The 20977-nt window shown below is 43.3% G+C and overlaps 1 protein-coding gene across 1 annotated transcript in view; it reads left to right on the top strand.

Moving 5' to 3' along the window:
• rasa1a (RAS p21 protein activator (GTPase activating protein) 1a) overlaps positions 1-20025 on the top strand; it is a 42507-nt gene extending 22482 nt beyond the window's left edge. The window contains exons 15-25 of the mRNA XM_080786241.1: positions 368-444; positions 2055-2227; positions 3248-3407; positions 5552-5694; positions 9028-9143; positions 9853-9939; positions 13549-13616; positions 14138-14226; positions 15894-15971; positions 17884-18021; positions 19840-20025. Of these exons, the coding sequence (XP_080642367.1) occupies positions 368-444; positions 2055-2227; positions 3248-3407; positions 5552-5694; positions 9028-9143; positions 9853-9939; positions 13549-13616; positions 14138-14226; positions 15894-15971; positions 17884-18021; positions 19840-19923 (1213 nt within the window). The 3' untranslated portion in view covers positions 19924-20025. The remainder of the gene's footprint in view (positions 1-367; positions 445-2054; positions 2228-3247; positions 3408-5551; positions 5695-9027; positions 9144-9852; positions 9940-13548; positions 13617-14137; positions 14227-15893; positions 15972-17883; positions 18022-19839) is intronic.
• The last annotated feature ends 952 nt before the right edge of the window (positions 20026-20977 follow it).

The following is a 20977-nucleotide window of genomic DNA, read 5'->3' as shown; positions in this document are numbered from 1 at the left end:
CTTTATAAACATTATGAAATGAAATGTGAAATATGAATAACTATATATTCCAAATAGTTATAACAGATGTATAGTGTCTCCCTGTAAAACACATACACCCCCCTTATTCATTCATTGTCTTTCTTTTTTTTTTTTTTTTTTACAAATTTCTTATCCCACGATTTTGCAACCAATTTTTTCATTTGAAATGTTTCAGTGATTTTTTTCCAGTGAAATCAGAAGGTCTGAGATCAGATTATTAACCCTATGTGTTATTTCTCTCTCTCTCTCTCTCTCTCTCTCTCTCTCTCTCTCTCTCTCTCTCTCTCTCTCTCTCTCTCTCTCTCTCTCTCTCTCTCTCTCTCTCTCTCTCTCTCTCTCTCTGCAGTGACCTGTCCAGTGAGATCAACAGGTTTGAGATCAGTTTGAGCAACAAGACGAAAAAAAGCAAAGAGAGCGACATCTGTGAGTTCACCTGATCTGAATAATAATAATAATAATGACTAGAAACAAATCGATAAGGCAGGAAGGCAATAAACAATAAGAATAATATGCACAAGAAACATGGACAGAGTCACAGCTAGTCTCAACGCTGCAACATTAATTCAGCACCATGGACAGAGTCACAGCTAGTCTCAATGCTACATGACTTCAGCACCATGGACAGAGTCACAGCTAGTCTCAATGCTACATGACTTCAGCACCATGGACAGAGTCACAGCTAGTCTCAATGCTACATGACTTCAGCACCATGGACAGAGTCACAGCTAGTCTCAATGCGACATGACTTCAGCACCATGGACAGAGTCACAGCTAGTCTCAATGCTACATGACTTCAGCACCATGGACAGAGTCACAGCTAGTCTCAATGCTGCGACATTAATTCAGCACCATGGACAGAGTCACAGCTAGTCTCAATGCTACAACATTAATTCAGCACCATGGACAGAGTCACATCTAGTCTCAATGCTGCAACATGACTTCAGCACCATGGACAGAGTCACAGCTAGTCTCAATGCTACATGACTTCAGCACCATGGACAGAGTCATAGCTAGTCTCAATGCTGCGAAATTAATTCAGCACCATGGACAGAGTCACAATGCTACAACATTAATTCAGCACCATGGACAGAGTCACAGCTAGTCTCAATGCTACAACATTAATTCAGCACCATGGACAGAGTCACAGCTAGTCTCAATGCTATAACATGACTTCAGCACCATGGACAGAGTCACAGCTAGTCTCAATGCTACAACATTAATTCAGCACCGTGGACAGAGTCACATCTAGTCTCAATGCTGCAACATGACTTCAGCACCATGGACAGAGTCACAGCTAGTCTCAATGCTACCACATTAATTCAGCACCATGGACAGAGTCACATCTAGTCTCAATGCTACAACATTAATTCAGCACCATGGACAGAGTCACAGCTAGTCTCAATGCTGCAACATGAATTCAGCACCATGGACAGCGTCACAGCTAGTCTCAAGGCTGCAACATTAATTCAGCACCATGGACAGAGTCACAGCTAGTCTCAATGCTGCAACATGAATTCAGCACCATGGACAGCGTCACAGCTAGTCTCAATGCTACAACATGACTTCAGCACCATGGACAGAGTCACAGCTAGTCTCAATGCTACAACATGACTTCAGCACCATGTACAGAGTCACAGCTAGTCTCAATGCTACAACATGAATTCAGCACCATGGACAGAGTCACAGCTAGTCTCAATGCTACAACATTAATTCAGCACCATGGACAGAGTCATAGCTAGTCTCAATGCTACAACATGACTTCAGCACCATGGACTCAATGCCAACTATTTTATTATTATTATTATTATTATATATCTATCTTAAATGCTAGACCTTCTCATGTCTATCTTTATCTCGATGTCTGACTTTATGCACATTCACTGTCTTGTATTGTTTGATCTAACCTATATGTAACCTAACTGTAAAGCACTTGAAGTATGTCCTGCCTGTGAAGCACTTTGAACTGCAACCCTGTAGGAAAGGTGCTGTATAAATAAAGCTTATTGTTATTATTATTATTATTATCTCCTCAGTGTTCATGCGCTGCCAGCTCAACCGCCTCCAGAAAGGTCAGATGATTGACGAGTGGTTTCCTCTCTCGTCTCACGTCCCGCTGAAGGGAATCGAACCGGGCTCGCTGCGCGTCCGAGCCCGCTACTCCATGGAGAGGATCATGCCCGAGGAGGAGTACAGCGAGTTCAAAGAGGTACTGTTTACGATTCAGGCATCTAGCAGACGCCCTTAACCCATTCTGACCTGAGATCAGATTCATACGAGGTTTCCACTGGACACACACTGGTCTGATTAACCCATTCTGACCTGAGATCAGATTCATACGAGGTTTCCACTGGACACACACTGGTCTGATTAACCCATTCTGACATGAGATCAGATTCATACGAGGTTTCCACTGGACACACACTGGTCTGATTAACCCATTCTGACCTAAGATCAGATTCATACGAGGTTTCCACTGGACACACACTGGTCTGATTAACCCATTCTGACCTGAGATCAGATTCTAAAAATGTCAATCATTCTTCAGATTTTTCAAAAATAGCAGACCTACAAGCTCGTAGCGCGCCACTCGGTGGCGCGCTACGAGCTTGTAGATCTGCTATTTTTCACACCAAATGCTCACACCAAAATGGGTTCCCGTTCAGAATGGGTTCATCCAGAGCGATTTACAATAAGCAGTAACAAAAGCATGGCATACATCGCTTACATAAAAAGTAGTTACCGTGAATCAACTATTTTAACTTTCCCCCTCTAAATGTGTGCGTTGTCTGATCGCTTTTACTCTGAAAGCCATGAACCGGAAACACTTTCCTAAAAAAGTTGACTTTACAAAGTGACCTCACATCCCCGATCATTTTAATTTATACGATATATGATCCAAAAAGCGTTCATATTTTGCGGGAGAGACGGATGAGGAGCAGAAATGAAGCGCCAGCATATCGATCCATTCATCACCACGGAGAGCGCCCTGGATTAGGAGATACGAGTCATTCTTTCCGCCGCGCTAACATGGGAGTCAACGACAAGCTAATAATTGCACAGAGCGTTAGCGTACGGCAAGAGAAAAGCGAAATGCCAAAAATAATAAGAAAAATTCAGAATATTCTTATCTCGCCCCGTATCTTTCCAATGTACCTCTCGGTTCTAATCCTTAAGACGTACAGGTGCGTCCTATGAACTGAAACGGTTAACGTGTCCCCCCCTGCAGCTGATCCTGCAGAAGGAGTTCCATGTGATCTACGCCCTGGCTCACGTGTGTGGTCAGGACCGCTCGCTGCTGGCCAGCCTCCTGCTCAAGGTGTTCCGACACGAGAAGACCGAAGCGCCCCTGCTGAGGACCCTCAACGACAAGGAGATCAACATGGAAGGTAACGTTTACACCCTCTACTGAGCACTGTTGTTTTTGGCAGAAAAAAATCTATTTTAGTTTTAGTCATAGTCTCTTGAATAGTTTTCACTTAGTTTTAGTCACATTTTAGTCACCTGGAATGTTCTAGTGTTTTAGTCTAGTTTTAGTCGACTAAATGTCATACGATTTTAAACTAAAATGTGTTTTGACAGGCCTTGGTGTCGTTGTAATGACATATTTTACACTTGTTGCATGCTGAAAATAGCAGGTATACAATCTCACTGCGACGCGTTGTGAGATTGTATATCTGCTATTTTCAGCATGCAACCAAAGCATAAAACTGGATCTCTTGTCCACTAGTCCCTTCCTAACATTTTAGTCTAGTTTTCATTTGTTGACGAAATTGTCAGTATTTTTAGTCTTAGTTTTAGTCATCGTAGCTTAGTTTTCGTTTAGTTTTCATTTAGTTTTAGTCAGTGAGAAAAGGTAGTCGACGAACATTTTTCGTCTTAGTTTTGGTCGACGATAACAACACTGCTACCGAGGACGAATTAATAAATGGTAAATGGTGCATTTATATATAGCGCCTTTATCCAAGGCGCTTTACATAGATGGTGCATTACATTCACCCATTCACACACCTTTACATAGATTGTGCATTACATTCACCCATTCACACACCTTTACATAGATGGTGCATTACATTCACCCATTCACACACCTTTACATAGATTGTGCATTACATTCACCCATTCACACACCTTTACATAGATTGTGCATTACATTCACCCATTCACACACCTTTACATAGATTGTGCATTACATTCACCCATTCACACACCTTTACATAGATTGTGCATTACATTCACCCATTCACACACCTTTACATAGATTGTGCATTACATTCACCCATTCACACACCTTTACATAGATTGTGCATTACATTCACCTATTCACACACCTTTACATAGATTGTGCATTACATTCACCCATTCACACACCTTTACATAGATTGTGCATTACATTCACCCATTCACACACCTTTACATAGATTGTGCATTACATTCACCCATTCACACACCTTTACATAGATTGTGCATTACATTCACCTATTCACACACCTTTACATAGATTGTGCATTACATTCACCCATTCACACACCTTTACATAGATTGTGCATTACATTCACCCATTCACACACCTTTACATAGATTGTGCATTACATTCACCCATTCACACACCTTTACATAGATTGTGCATTACATTCACCCATTCACACACCTTTACATAGATTGTGCATTACATTCACCCATTCACACACCTTTACATAGATTGTGCATTACATTCACCCATTCACACACCTTTACATAGATTGTGCATTACATTCACCCATTCACACACCTTTACATAGATTGTGCATTACATTCACCCATTCACACACCTTTACATAGATTGTGCATTACATTCACCCATTCACACACCTTTACATAGATTGTGCATTACATTCACCCATTCACACACCTTTACATAGATTGTGCATTACATTCACCCATTCACACACCTTTACATAGATTGTGCATTACATTCACCCATTCACACACCTTTACATAGATTGTGCATTACATTCACCCATTCACACACCTTTACATAGATTGTGCATTACATTCACCCATTCACACACCTTTACATAGATGGTGCATTACATTCACCCATTCACACACCTTTACATAGATTGTGCATTACATTCACCCATTCACACACCTTTACATAGATTGTGCATTACATTCACCCATTCACACACCTTTACATAGATTGTGCATTACATTCACCCATTCACACACCTTTACATAGACTGTGCATTACATTCACCCATTCATTCACACACCGATTGCGGCGGAAGCCATGCAAGGTAACCAACCAGCACATCGGGAGCAATCTGGGGTTCAGTGTCTTTGCCCAAGGACACTTCCACATGTGGACAGGAGGAGGAGGATCCGGGATTCGAACCGCCGACCCATATGGATCACTGGAAGACCCGCTCCACCTCCTGAGCCACAGTCGCCCACATGAATGATGCAATGGATGGATGAAACATTAAAGCATGAATACATTCAGATTGGTGTATATGACTATATTAACGGGTGTAATTCCCCTCCCCTCCAGACGAGGCCACCACCCTGTTCCGGGCGACCACGCTGGCCTCCACGCTGATGGAGCAGTACATGAAGGCCACGGCCACGCCCTTCGTTCACCACGCCCTCAAAGACACCATCCTCAGGATCATGGAGAGCAAGCAGTCCTGTGAGGTAAACCTGCTCCCCTCTCCATGGGAAACACACTGCTCTCCTCTCCTCTCCTCTCCTCTCCTCTCCTCTCCTCTCCTCTCCTCTCCTCTCCTCTCAGTAAAGAACCTGGGGGTCATTATTGATTCTGAATTGAATTTTAATTCACACATTAATCATGTTACTAAGATTGCCTTTTTTCACCTTCGAAATATTGCATGAATCAGAGCCTATTTGTCCTTGGACGATGCAAAAACGCTAATCCACTCCTTTGTTTTTTCTCGGCTTGATTACTGCAATGCACTTTTTTCAGGACTGCCTAAGAAAACGACTGACAGATTACAACTTGTCCAAAATGCAGCAGCCAGAGTTTTAACTAGAACTAAGATGAGAGAACATATTACTCCAGTTTTGGCTTCACTGCACTGGCTTCCGGTTGTTTTTAGGATTGATTTTAAAATTATTTTACTTGTGTATAAAGCTCTCAACGGTCTCGCACCTTCCTACCTACATGACTGCCTGCCTAAATATGTCCCACACCGCCCCCTAAGGTCTTCCACTGCTGGCCTGCTCGCTTTGCCTAAAGAAAATGGCAACTAAAAAATACGGAGAAGCAGCTTTTTGCTTCTATGGGCCGTCGGCATGGAACAAGCTCCCACTGTACCTTCGACAGGCAGCCTCTGTAGACATTTTTATAGCTCAGCTCAAGACCCACTTCTACAACATTGCTTTAAATTTATCATTTATTTTTTGTTATTCATGTCCTCACTGTATTGCATTACTGCTTGTTTTTTTAATGTCGTTGCCTTGCTTTTCTTTATTATTGTTCTGTAAAGCACTTTTTGAGCTGCATTTCATGTCATGAAAGGTGCTATACAAATAAAGTTTTATTATTATTATTATTATTATTAAAGGCCGTGTCGGGCTCGGGAGTCGAACCCGCGGCACACTGCGACTGGATTACCCAGACGGTTACGCCACCGCCTGGGCTTAATAGCCTAATTTTTGTGTAATGTTTTAGTTTACGTGGCACAGAGTCTCGGCAGAACTCACACAGCAATTTTATTGTTATTTTTTTAATTTTAATCTGAATTTAAAATATTTGATTATTCTGTTTTTTTTTTTACATTCGGATATTCATTGGAATATGGAATATTCATTGGCAGCACTACTCTTCTGCTCTCACCACACGTGTACGTAATACGTGGCTATGCAGCGAGCTAAACATAGCTTCTGTTAATACGTATGTGGCTACGCAGCGAGCTAAACAGCTTCTGTTAATACGTATGTGGCTGCGCAGCGAGCTAAACATAGCTTCTGTTAATACGTATGTGGCTGCGCAGCGAGCTAAACATAGCTTCTGTTAATACGTATGTGGCTGCGCAGCGAGCTAAACATAGCTTCTGTTAATACGTATGTGGCTACGCAACGAGCTAAACATAGCTTCTGTTAATACGTATGTGGCTACGCAGCGAGCTAAACATAGCTTCTGTTAATACGTATGTGGCTACGCAGCGAGCTAAACATAGCTTCTGTTAATACGTATGTGGCTGCGCAGCGAGCTAAACATAGCTTCTGTTAATACGTATGTGGCTACGCAACGAGCTAAACATAGCTTCTGTTAATACGTATGTGGCTACGCAACGAGCTAAACATAGCTTCTGTTAATACGTATGTGGCTACGCAGCGAGCTAAACATAGCTTCTGTTAATACGTATGTGGCTACGCAGCGAGCTAAACATAGCTTCTGTTAACAAAGCAGCCGATACAGGAGCTGAACTTGACACATCTCTGTGAAAGTATCATGTATTTATGTTATTTACAGTTTTGTTTATTTCAGTGGGCTCACTGTTTTTTTACAGTTTTAGTTTAGAGGACTATGTTTATTTTCTCATTTTCGGTTGCTAGTCATGGCTGCCAGTTCCCACCTGATGTCGTGTGTGAGTTCAGACTGCTCCAGACCGTACTGAATAACTGCTAGCTTACATAATGTCTTGAGGCTAGGACTGAAGTCTAAGACATACAGGTCACCTGGTCTGTTCTCTGCTCCAAAGAGGATGACACGATCTCCCAGCATGCAACAGCACATATCCTCCATCCCATGTGGGCGTTTCCCCTTGGGCTCAACCTTCTTCCAGGAGAAGGTCTCTGGGTTGAATGTCCACAGATCATTGAAGTACTGGACCTGGTCATTGTTATAATTACAGCCACCAAATATGCACAGCTCTCCATTGTAGGTAAAGGCTGAATGAGCCCAGCGTCCTTCTGGTAGAATCTGTGTAGAAGGTGTGCTCATCCAGAGGTTGGTCTCTGTGTCAAACACTCTGATGGTGTCTTGGTGCTGACCCCCATAGCCCCCAAATACAAACATCTTTGTCCCGATGATGGTAGCAGAGTGACAGTATGAAACAGGAGGTGGAGTTCCTCTGGTGTTGATTAAAGCCCAGACCATTGTGGTGGAGTCCAACTTGTATATGTCAATAGTGTATCTAGTCTGGGTCAATCCTCCATAGATAAACATGACCTTCCCCAACACACAGGCTGAGTGGTATCCCCTCCCCCCTGGAACGGTCCCAGAAAACGGTGGTTTGAACCATCTGTGGGCGTCGACATCAAAGGCATAAATATGGTTGTAGTACTCTGGTGTATAGTTTCTGAAAGCAAAACCTCCCCAGAGGTAGACGGTGTCTCCAATCAGCACAGCTGATTGGCCCTCACGCCTGGAGGGAACCTCAAGGTGAGGTTCTCCTGTTCCAGGGGTCCCTGGGGTCAACTTCCTCCAACATAAAGACGCTGTGTTGAAGATGTGTACTTCAATTCTCTGGTTTCTGTCTCCTCCAAAGCAGTAGATCTGGTGTCCGACCACCACAGCAGCAGCGTGGACCTTCCTATGTTCTCCTTCCAGATGTATCGTCCAGTGAAACATTTCACACAGCAGCTCCACCGTTAATGAGTGTTGAAACTAACTTACAGACTAACTTGTTAGGATGAAGGCAGCTCAGGTTCCCTTGTTGCAAATCACTAACTGATGTTTAGTGCATCGCACTGTTATTTATAAAGAACAATGATGGTTGTGATGTCATTCCATGATTACGTCATATTGCAGGATAGCTATTAGCTAAAGACAATACTGCTGTCAATACTATGACGTCATTCCTCCATATTTGGGCATGGAGATGAATAAACACAGACAGGAAACATCCGGAACCGGACTGTTTGTGAGGAAGTGGACTGGCATGAATAGGAAGCATTGTAAACTCTCCTCTCCTCTCCTCTCCTCTCCATTGTAAACCCATTGCTCTCCTCTCCTCTCCTCTCCATTGTAAACCCATTGCTCTCCTCTCCTCTCCTCTCCAGCTGAACCCGTCTAAACTGGATAAGAATGAGGACGTATCAGGTAACTTGGCTCATCTGCTCCTCATCCTGTCAGAGCTGGTGGAGAAGATCTTCATGGCTGCTGAGATCCTTCCCCCGTAAGCATGCACGCACGCACGCACACACACACGCACGCACACACACTAGGGCATTAACCCATTCTGACCTGAGATCAGATTCTAAAAATGTTCTTCTACATCTTGACAGTTTTCTGAAAAAGCTATGTTTCTATAGTCAGTCGTTCTTCGATTTTTCAAAAAAAAAAAAAAAAAAGCGCTACGAGCTTGAAGGTGTGCTATTTTTCAATAGCTAAAGCATAGCATAATGCTAACACCAAAAGGGGTTCCCGTTCAGAATGGGTTAAGCAGTAAATCCACGAGTCGACCTTGTTGGTACTATAGTTGACTAGTTATTTTCTCTTCCCGATTTTGTAGACCTCAAGATCACTTAGATTATAGTGATAGTCACCATGTACACAGTTTTTAACCCATTCTGACCTGAGATCAGATTCATACGAGGTTTCCACTGGACACACACTGGGTCTGATTAACCCATTCTGACCTGAGATCAGATTCTAAAAATGTCAGTCGTTCTTCGATTTTTCCAAAAATAGCTAAAGCATAACATGATGCTAACACCAAAATGCGTGCCGTTCCCGTTCAGAATGGGTTAAATGTACAAATATTTATCAGTACATTTATTTCCCCCAAAAAATGTGTGTGTGTGTGTGTGTGTGTGTGTGTGTGTGTGTGTGTGTACATGTGTGTGTGTGTGTGTGTGTGTGTGTGTGTGTGTGTGTGTGTGCAGCACCCTCAGGTTCATCTATGGATGTCTACAGAAGTCAGTTCAGCTGAAATGGCCGACCAACACGACCATGAGGACCAGAGTTGTCAGGTACACACACACACAAACGCACGCACACACAAACACACGTACACACAAACACACGTACACACAAACACACACACACGCACAATGAATATATGAAAAATATATATGAATCGGCCCTTAGAGTGTTTCAACCCTCAACCACTACTCTCCCCAGTTGGCGGGTCAGCAGTCATTGGCCAAGTCACTGCTCCTCTCCTCTGATTGGCCAAGTCACTGCTCCTCTCCTCCAGGCTTCCAGCCTATAGAGCGTCGCAGTCCCGCCCCCTTTCATGACGACACCAGGCCCAGGAAATGAATCCCAATGCATTTTTCCCTCATAGACATTTCAAAACGTATTTATTTAAAGACCTTTTAAGCGTCGTACGAAGACAACTCTTGTCGTGACAAATCTTGACAACAAACACACAACCAAAAAAGTGTTGTTAACCTGCCGTTTTTTTTTTCTAATTCTTTGCTTGGCCTGAAAAAGTGTGTTTTGTTGTCATGATTTGTCACGACAAGAGTTGTCTTTGTCCGCGGCGTATAAACGTCTTTAAATAAATACCTTCTGAAATGTCTGAGGAAAATAAACAGGGATTTATTTTCCGGGTCTCTCTAAATCTAAAGTGTGGTTGCATTTTAGAATATGCCAAGACAACAAAGAACAAGTAGTGTGTCAAATATGTGACAAGAAATTGGCGTATCACAAGTCCACGACGAGTTTGAAAAATCACTTGGAACAAGTATTATAATAAACGAAACGTGCTTCGGAGGCGAAACATAATACCCCATGGCTAATGTAAGGTTAGATTGTTATCATCATTGGTTCATCTGTAGCCTACTGTAATTCTGCAAACTGTTAATACATATTTCAATCAATCAAACTCACAGCAGCAATTGCGAGGCGCACGCATGCGGCTCGCGGAGCAAAGGAGGAATTGAGTTATTAAACACAATAGTATCAGTGCAACACTGTACAGAACATATGAACAGAGGCATTACTTCTCTTAACATAACGAAAACAAAACTCACAGCCGCAATTGCGATCGAGGCGCACGCATGCGGCTCGCAGAGCAAAGGAGGAATTTTGTTATTATACACAATAGTATCAGTGCAACACTATACAGAACATATGAACTGAGGCATTACTTCTCTTAACATGAGTAAACGAAAACAAAGTGCAGCATTACTTCTTTTTTTTTACATAAATAAAACAAAGTGCAGGCCTGTGTGCTCTAGGGCTGTCAGTTCACCTCTATAATCCAATTCGAATTTCATTGCTTAATTATTTGTAATTTTCGAATATATTCGAATATTTACATTGTATTTTAGCTCATATTTAGCCTATAATAATACACAGAATAACAAGGTTTTGACGATGCACGTTCTGTCCACTAGAGGGCCCCCCCTTCCAAACGACAAAGCAGTACTTTCATTACATGTAATAATGGTTTTCGGCACAAAATAGCGTTTAAACTGTTGTTTTATTGAGCACAGTGCACTCAGCACGGTAAGATTGTTGTCTGTCTATAGTGCAAATGCATTTTACAGTGAACGTTGTATACTTCTGATACAGTATAGTCTGAGTAGTGAGTAGGCTAGTCAGGAATCATGAACTTTTTCTTTTTTCTTTTTAAACGGAATGCTGTCACGATGAACAGGCCATCATTAGTAAATAGCAATGAAGATATATAGAGATGCCTATATTTTGCGCTAAAGTAATTGTTGAATAACACATAAATGTAGGTTTTAAGGCTAGAATGGCATTGTAGTGGACTATAGTGAGAGGCGAGATTGTCTTTCCTTCATTGCGGGACTGCAGGACTAGTCTGGAGATATAGTCGTGGATGATCAGCTTCAGGCAGTCAGTGTTTTGGTTCGTACCTGGAGTTTTGCATTATCTCCGCTGTGCACAGCAGCACAGGGGAACTGTCTTTAATATATCCATGGTCGTTTTCAGTTGCTTTCCATGTGCAACACAAAAGTAGCCTACCATGTGTTTGTTTTGGTAATAGCCTACTGCAGGCGCAGCCATGCTGATTCACGTAATCGCGTAGGACAAAATGAAACCAGCCGGACCAACGTTAATGGTTTAATGCACGTAGGACCCGCATTTTCAAACTGTCCACAATATGCGACAGACTCGACGGTACTAATAAAACATGCGAGTGATTCTTCTTAGTTGCAGCGCGCTGTGCGACTGCGTGTGTGCATGCGTGCAGAGGAGGGAGGAGGTGACGAGGCGCGCGTGTGACCGTGTGTGCGTGCGTGCAGATGGGAGATTTCACAGCGGTAGATTCGTTACTCAATACATTTAGTGAGCGGATAAAATAACATAAAACAAAATAAAAATATTAAATAGAATTAATAAATGATAAAAGCTCCATTCGAATGGCAATTTTAGCTTTCGAATATATATATATTTTTTAATATTCGAATTTCTTTCATATTATGAAATTCGTTCTGACAGCCCTAGTGTGCTCACTGTGCTGTGCCTTCATTTGAGGCTAAATACCGTATAACGAAATAAAACAAATGGCATTCTTGAATGAACACAAATAAAAAGACAAAGTATAATTAAAAACTAAAGACAACAATAAGTAGGCTTAATATAGGCTACTGAGCTTGCCTTTAGCTATAGGTCTTGATTGACACAATGACGACTGTCACTCTACTCACTGCTGTTGGTTTGTTTCCTTTGCTCTGCGAGCCGCATGCGTGCGCCTCGATCGCAATTGCGGCTGTGAGTTTTGTTTTCGTTACGTTATAAGAGAAGTAATGCCTCTGTTCATATGTTCTGTATAGTGTTGCACTGATACTATTGTGTTTATTTCCTCAATTCCTCCTTTGCCCCGCGAGCCGCATGCGTCGCGCCTCGCAATTGCTGCTGTGACTTTGATTGATTTAAATATGTATTAACAGTTTGCAGAATTACAGTAGGCTACATTTCAAGCACAAACTAAATACAAAGACTGTTGACTGTGAGTGGACGACCCAATTAAGCATTACACTGGTTTACAAGAGGTTCATTCATGTTACGGTCGGGTGGTGTTTTTGTTTTGGTGTTTTCACATCTGAGTTTCAATCGGAAGAGAAGCTAAATCCCTACATTTTCTGGATTATATATATTTGTTATTTGAGAGGTAATGCCTGTGTCAGGCAGTTGACTTGTTACGGTCGGATGTTAAGCCTAATTATTTGTGCGTCACTGCTTTCATGAAGGCTGCAACAGTTGTTGCTTATTGTTTAAAATAAATGAGACCAATCCAAGCATGCCTTTCTCTCCGCTATATCGTTGTTTAAGCCAAAGAGTCACTGCTCGCATCACCCCCCCCCCCCCCCCCGTTGGGTTTCGAAGCGTCGACAATCGAAACAAATGTATGGATCATGATCGATCATCAAATACGTGATGGAAGGTCAGCCCTAAACGCCACCGATACTTTTGACTTCATTACGTTATTGCAAACACTGAAACAGTTGCTGTTGGCTGGCTTTGATGTTGATGTGATGATGTGAATTAATCATGTTTAATTATGGATATCTTTAATTATTAATGTTTAATCATTAATACCATTGTTTGTGTGTGTGTGTGTGTGTGTGTGTGTGTGTGTGTGTGTGTGTGTGTTATTCCAGTGGTTTCGTCTTCCTCAGGTTGATCTGTCCTGCAATCCTCAACCCCAGAATGTTCAACATTATCGCTGGTACGCACACACACACACGCACGCACGCACGCACGCACGCACGCACGCACGCACGCACGCACGCACACACACATATGGACACACACATATGGACACACACACACACACACACACACACACACACACGTCACACACACACACACACATATGGACACGCACACCTGAATTCCAGAATGAGGAGATTTAATTGAAGGTGAATTGAGGAGCTCTCTCTCTCTTTTAACCTATTTTGGGGTGGGGACCCCTTTTGGTGTTAGCATCGTGTTATGCTTTAGCTATTGAAAAATAGCAGATCTACAAGCTCGTAGCGCGCCACTCGGTGGCGCGCTACGAGCTTGTAGGTCTGAAAAATCGAAGAACGACTGACATAGAAACACAGCTTTTTCAGAAAACTGTCAGGATGTAGAAGAACATTTTTTTTAATCTGATCTCAGGTCAGAATGGGTTAATCCTCGCGGGCAGTGGGTTAAAATAAATATGTATTTTCTCTCTCTCTCTCTCTCTCTCTCTCCCCCCCCCAGACCCCCCCTCCTCCACAGCTGGTAGAACTCTCACCCTTGTGGCCAAATCAGTTCAGAACCTCGCCAACCTGGTGGAGTTCGGTGCCAAGGTACGCGCGCGCGCGCACGCGCGCACGCACGCGCGCGCGCACGCACGCACGCACGCACGCACGCACGCACGCACGCACGCACACACACACACACACACACACACACACACACACACACGCACACACGCACGCACGCAGACAGAGACGTGGCACATTTGTGACCAGATTTGACTGAGAGACTGCCATCGCGCAAATTCCAGCTCCCAGAAAAACTCTTTAATATCACAGGCAGACTCTTCACATACTAGAGCATGTCTGAAATAAGTGTCAGAGCTGAAATGTAAATATGTAAATATTAAATAAATGCCCAAACATGTAGCTAGGTGTAATGTTAGAGACCACAGAAGACATGTAAATATGAAATAAATGCTTAAACATGTAGCTAGGTGTAATGTTAGAGACCACAGAAGACATGTAAATATGAAATAAATGCTTAAACATGTAGCTATAGGTGTAATGTTAGAGTCCACAGAAGACATGTAAATATGAAATAAATGCTTAAACATGTAGCTATAGGTGTAATGTTAGAGTCCACAGAAGTGAACCTTTTCAAGTCTGTTTTCTCAAATCGCTGTTTCTCTGCAAGACATTACTCTATAAGCCATATCTCCAAAACTGGTGGGTTAAACTGAACAACCAATATGTCAATTTGAAGCTACGATTCCCTGCTTTCATATGGCATGTATAGTAGACACATACTTCCTACAGATTACACCCAAAACCAGTTTGAATCTAAATGACCAATGGCAACAAATTGCGATAAATACAACCACCCCAAACCCAGCAGCGAGGTGTGTGAACCGTTAATGGAATACAACCACCCCAAACCCAGCAGCGAGGTGTGTGTGAACGGTTAATGGAATACAACCACCCCAAGGACCACTATATTTTCTAGGGATGGAGCTTGTCATTTTTTTATTGATTAAGAGCACCTTATCGATCAGGCTTATCGAGCCGGTTTGTCGAGCCCACTATCGAACATTATATATTATTTTGTGGAAAGACGGGAGACAATACATTCTGAACAGAACCAGTATGTATTTTACTAATTGATACAGAACAGACAGATGGTAATTGACCTTTTTTACCAATAGAATAATATGAATCATCAAAACACTTTCAGACCCACATGTTTGTGCCAGCGTGGATCATTACATTTATTTATTGATTGATTGATCGCTTCTTGTCTTGATGGTTTAAACATGACGTCATCATGGACCGCTGTGCTCCTAACAGGCTCGATATATATTATTTCAGAGAGAACGTTTTTAACTCAAATCTTTGCTTGTGGGGGGGGGGGGGGGTCCCTGTAACAACATATTTCCATATGGGGGTCGGTGGCCAATTACATATCATTTTTGGGCTCTTTGACATGACATAATGTGAGAACCACTGACATAGAAACAGGTTTTTTATTTTTCCTAAAAACTGTCATGATTTAGAAGTCCTTGTAGAATCTGGTCAATACAAAGACCCAGCTCTGATCTGTGGTCCTGCACTGCCATCTAGTGACCAAACTTGGTATGGTTTGGTTTGGAAAGTCGAACACAAACTGGTTTTAAAAAGATTTCACTGGTTACAAATACACGCACGCACGCACACACACACACACACACACACACACACACACACACACACCATGTAAATACTGTGGTGTTTTTTCACAGGAACCATACATGGAGGGAGTTAACCCTTTCATCAAAAACAACAAACATAGAATGATCATGTTTCTGGACGAGTTGGGGGTGAGTTATTATTATTATAATGTTTCTATTATGAGTTATTTTTGTAATACCCAAAAAACTGTGAATGCATTTGTGTGTGTGTGTGTGTGTGTGTGTGTGTGTGTGTGTGTGTGTGTGTGTGTGTGTGTGTGTGTGTGTGTGTGTGTGTGTGTGTGTGTTTGGCTAACACGGTTTACGCAGCGAGCTAAACATAGCTTCTGTTAACAAAGCAGCCGAGACAGGAGCTGAACTTGACACATCTCTGTGAAAGTATCATGTATTTATGTTATTTACAGTTTTGTTTATTTTAGTGGGCTCACTGTTTTTTTTTCCAGTTTTAGTTTAGAGGACTATGTTTATTTTCTCATTTTCGGTTTCTAGTCATGGCTGCCAGTTCCCACCTGATGTTGTGTGTGAGTCCAGACTGCTCCAGACCGTACTGAATAACTGCTAGCTTACATAATGTCTTGAGGCTAGGACTGAAGTCTAAGACATACAGGTCACCTGGTCTGAAGAGGATGACCCGATCTCCCAGCATGCAACAGCACATCTTAGTCATCCCATGTGGGTGTTTCCCCTTGGGCTCAACCTTCTTCCAGGAGAAGGTCTCTGGGTTGAATGTCCACAGATCATTGAAGTTATGGTCATTGTTATAATTACGGCCACCAAATATGTACAGCTCTCCATTGTGGGTAAAGCCTGAATGAGCCCTGCGTCCTTCTGGAAGAATCTGTGTAAAAGGTGTGTTCATCCACTGGTTGGTCTCTGTGTCAAACACTCTGATGGTGTTGTAGTGCTGACCCCCCCAGCCCCCAAATACAAACATCTTTGTCCCGATGATGGTAGCAGAGTGTAACCATGAAGCAGGAGGTGGAGTTCCTCTGGGGTTGATTAAAGACCAGACCATTGAGGTGGTGTCCAGCTTGTAGATGTCATTAGTGAGTCCAGTCTGGGGCCATCCTCCATGGATAAATATGACCTTCCCCAAGACACAGGCTGAGTGGTTCTCCCACCCCTCTGGAACGGTTCCAGAAAACTGTGGTTTGATCCATGTGTGGGCGTCGACATCAAATGCATAAATATGGTTGTAGTACTCTAGTGTATAGTTTCTGAAAGCAAAACCTCCCCAGAGGTAGACAGTGTCTCCAATCAGCACAGCTGTGTGGCCCCGGCACCTGGAGGGAACCTCAAGGTGAGGTTCTCCTGTTCCAGGGGTCCCTGGGGTCAACTTCCTCCAGCATAAAGTCACTGTATTGAAGACGTGTACTTCAATGTGATTTCTTTCCATCTGGTTTCCGTCTCCTCCAAAGCAGTAGATCTCGTGTCCGACCACCACAGCAGCAGCATGGTCCTTCCTATGTTCTCCTTCCAGATGTATCGTCCAGTGAAACATTTCACACAGCAGCTCCACCGTCAATGAGTGTTGACAACTAACTTACAGACTAACTTGTTAGGATGAAGGCAGCTCAGGTTTCCTTGTTGCAAATCACTAACTGATGTTTAGTGCGTCGCACTGTTATTTATAAAGAACAATGATATGGTTGTGATGTCATTCCATGATTACGTCATATTGCAGGATAGCTATTAGCTAAAGACAATACTGCTGTCAATACTATGACGTCATTCCTCCATATTTGGGCTATTTGAGGCTTTGGGCTTGAGTTATTATTATTAATATTATGTTTCTATTGTGAGTTATTATTGTAATACTTTTATATCGTATGTTTTCCCAAATTCAAAGTTTTATTCACGGCCCAAAACTGTTATTGCTATTTATTTATTTTTTCTGACTTCAATTGCACCCAAAAAACTGAATGCATTCGTGTGTGCGTGCGCCCGTGTGCATGTGTGCGTGTGTGTGTGTGTGTGCGTGTGCGTGTGTGTGTGTGTGTGTGTGTGCGTGCGCATGTTTTGCACGCGTGTGTGTGTGCAGAACGTGCCTGACCTTCCAGAGGTCACAGAGGTCATCTTCAGGACGGACGTGTCCCGCGACCTCGCCGCTCTGCATGAGCTCTGCTCCGCCCACTCTGACGAGCTGAGGACGCTGTCCAATGAGAGGGGAGCGCAGCAGGTAAGCACACACACACACTGTCCAATGAGAGGGGAGCGCAGCAGGTACGCACACACACACACTGTCCAATGAGAGGGGAGCGCAGCAGGTACGCACACACACACACTGTCCAATGAGAGGGGAGCGCAGCAGGTACGCACACACACACACACACACACTGTCCTATGAGAGTCTGTGAATACTCAAATTAAGCAATGTTACACGAGAGGGTGTGGTTTAACGTGATTATTGCGAGTTCCGCACCTTCCTACCTACATGACTGCCTGCCTAAATTTGTATGTCCCAAACCGCCCCCTAAGGTCTTCCACTGCTGGCCTGCTCGCTTTGCCTAAAGAAAATGGCAACTAAAAAATACGGGGAAGCAGCTTTTTGCTTCTAGGGGCCGACGGCATGGAACAAACTCCCACTGTACCTTCGACAGGCAGCCTCTGTAGTTTAATAACACTGTACCTTCGACAGGCAGCCTCTGTAGTTTAATAACACTGTACCTTTGACAGGCAGCCTCTGTAGTTTAATAACACTGTACCTTCGACAGGCAGCCTCTGTAGTTTAATAACACTGTACCTTCGAAAGGCAGCCTCTGTAGACATTTTTAAAGCACAGCTCAAGACCCACTTCTACAACATTGCTTTCAATTGATCTTTTATTTGTTTTGTTATTCATGTCCTCACTGTATTGCATTACTGCTTGTTTTTTAATGTCTTTGCCTTGCTTTTCTTTTCTTTTTTTCTCCATTGCTCTGTAAAGCACTTTGAGCTGCATTTCATGTCAAGAACGGTGCTATACAAATAAAGTGTTGTTATTATTATTATTATTATCATTATTATCATTATTATCATTATTATCATTATTATATTATAGCACACAAGACACAACGCTTCCAACCGATAGTTCCATCCATCCATCTTCAACCGCTTATCCGTAGTCGGGTCGCGGGGGGCAACAGCTTGTAAATGTCCCATCCGCGAGGCAAAAGCAATATAAGCGTCTTGATTATTTTGGGTAAATGGTGGTGTGTTGTCGTTGTCAACTCTGACCCTGACAGCACTGCAGACCTGGTCTCAGCAGCGCTGTTTAGTCTCATGCTGCTCATCGCTGCACACGACATGCGCATTTTCAGCGAAAAAAACTCCTAGTCCCAAAACCGTGCCTGAGTTAAATTTAAGTTCCAAATAGATATTTTATAGGACGCTGTTAAATCTCGAGCCTTGGTAGAATCAGGTCTAAAAGGGTTCATTAATTTGTTCACGACAGCGTCTTTCTAGTGCAGACCTTTATGTTGCATTTATATTGTACTCGTGATCAGAGCTTCCGTTGCTCCAGACTGTACGACGGAAGCATTTATATTTCACTCATGATCAGAGCTTCCGTTGCTCCAGACTGTACGACGGAAGCATTTATATTTCACTCATGATCAGAGCTTCCGTTGCTCCAGACTGTACGACGGAAGCATTTATATTTCACTCGTGATCAGAGCTTCCGTTGCTCCAGACTGTATGACGGAAGCATTTATATTTTACTCATGATCAGAGCTTCCGTTGCTCCAGACTGTACGACGGAAGCATTTATATTTCACTCATGATCAGAGCTTCCGTTGCTCCAGACTGTACGACGGAAGCATTTATATTTTACTCATGATCAGAGTTTCCGTTGCTCCAGACTGTACGACGGAAGCATTTATATTTTACTCATGATCAGAGTTTCCGTTGCTCCAGACTGTACGATAGAAGCATGTGTAAACTGTGAGAGGCTGAGACTTAACAACCAAACTACTACTTGCTGTAACATCGAATGTGACGTTTGGTTGTGTGTTTTCAGCACGTCCTAAAGAAGCTGCTGGCCATCACAGAGCTGCTGCAGCAGAAGCAGGTCCACTACGCCATGAGCAACAGCACCAGGTAACCTGTTACCTCCAACCACCCGTTAGAGGACCTCCACCTCCATACCATCTCTACACCTCCACCTGTTACCTTCAACCACCCGTTAGAGGACCTCCACCTCCATACCATCTCTGCACCTCCACCTGTCACTGAGGACCACCACCACCTCCATACCACCTCCATCTGGTAACCTGTTACCTCCAACCACCTGTTAGAGGACCTCCACCTCCATACCACCTCCATCTGGACCTCCCACCCATCTACCACCTTCTCCACCTGTCAGAAGACCACCCACCACCACCACCCCATCTCTACACCTCCATCTGTTCTAGAGGACCATCTCCATGCCACCTCCCGTCAGTCTTAACAGGTCCACTATGTCATGAGCACCAGGTGACCTGTTACCTCCTCCGTCAGTCTGAGGAGGACCACCTCCACCCCCACCACCCATCTCTACACCTCCACCTGTTACTGAGGACCATCTATACCACCTCCATGCTGAAGATCACCCCCACATCCAACCATCCTCCTCCTCCTCCTGCCACAGACAGCAGCAGGTTCATTAAATAAATTACGCCACGAGATGCAAAAGATGGTCGACTGAAACAGAGATACTCTTCCTCCTCCTCCTGTCAGAGATACACCTCCATCTGTCAGAGATACACCTCCTCCTCCATCTGTCAGAGATACACCACCTCCTCCTCATCTGTCACCACCTCCTCCTCCTCCTCATCTGTAAGAGATACACCACCTCCTCCTCCTCTCCTCCCCTCCATTTCTCCTCCTCCCCTCTCACCCTCTCCTCTCCTCCTCCTCTCCTCTCCTCTGACGTGATATAGAAATATAAAGATTTCGACAGCAGAACAAAGCTTTTTTTTAATTTTTCTTGTACCGCGGAATGTGTGTTTATGACAGCATAGGTTGCCAAAGTGTGTGTGTGTGTGTGTGTGTGTGCGCGCGCATGTGTGTGCATGTGCGCGTGTGTGTGTCTGTGCGTGTGCCGGTCCCAAGTAGCATTTTGTTATAAGAAAAAACAAGTCCTGAAAACATTTCCAAACTTTGTGTTCATAATATCA

The sequence above is a fragment of the Protomyctophum bolini genome (assembly GCF_963924005.1).
Source record: "Protomyctophum bolini genome assembly, chromosome: 16".
In the NCBI taxonomy this organism is placed as follows: Eukaryota; Metazoa; Chordata; class Actinopteri; order Myctophiformes; family Myctophidae; genus Protomyctophum; species Protomyctophum bolini.
This window is presented reverse-complemented; position numbering and strand designations above follow the sequence as displayed.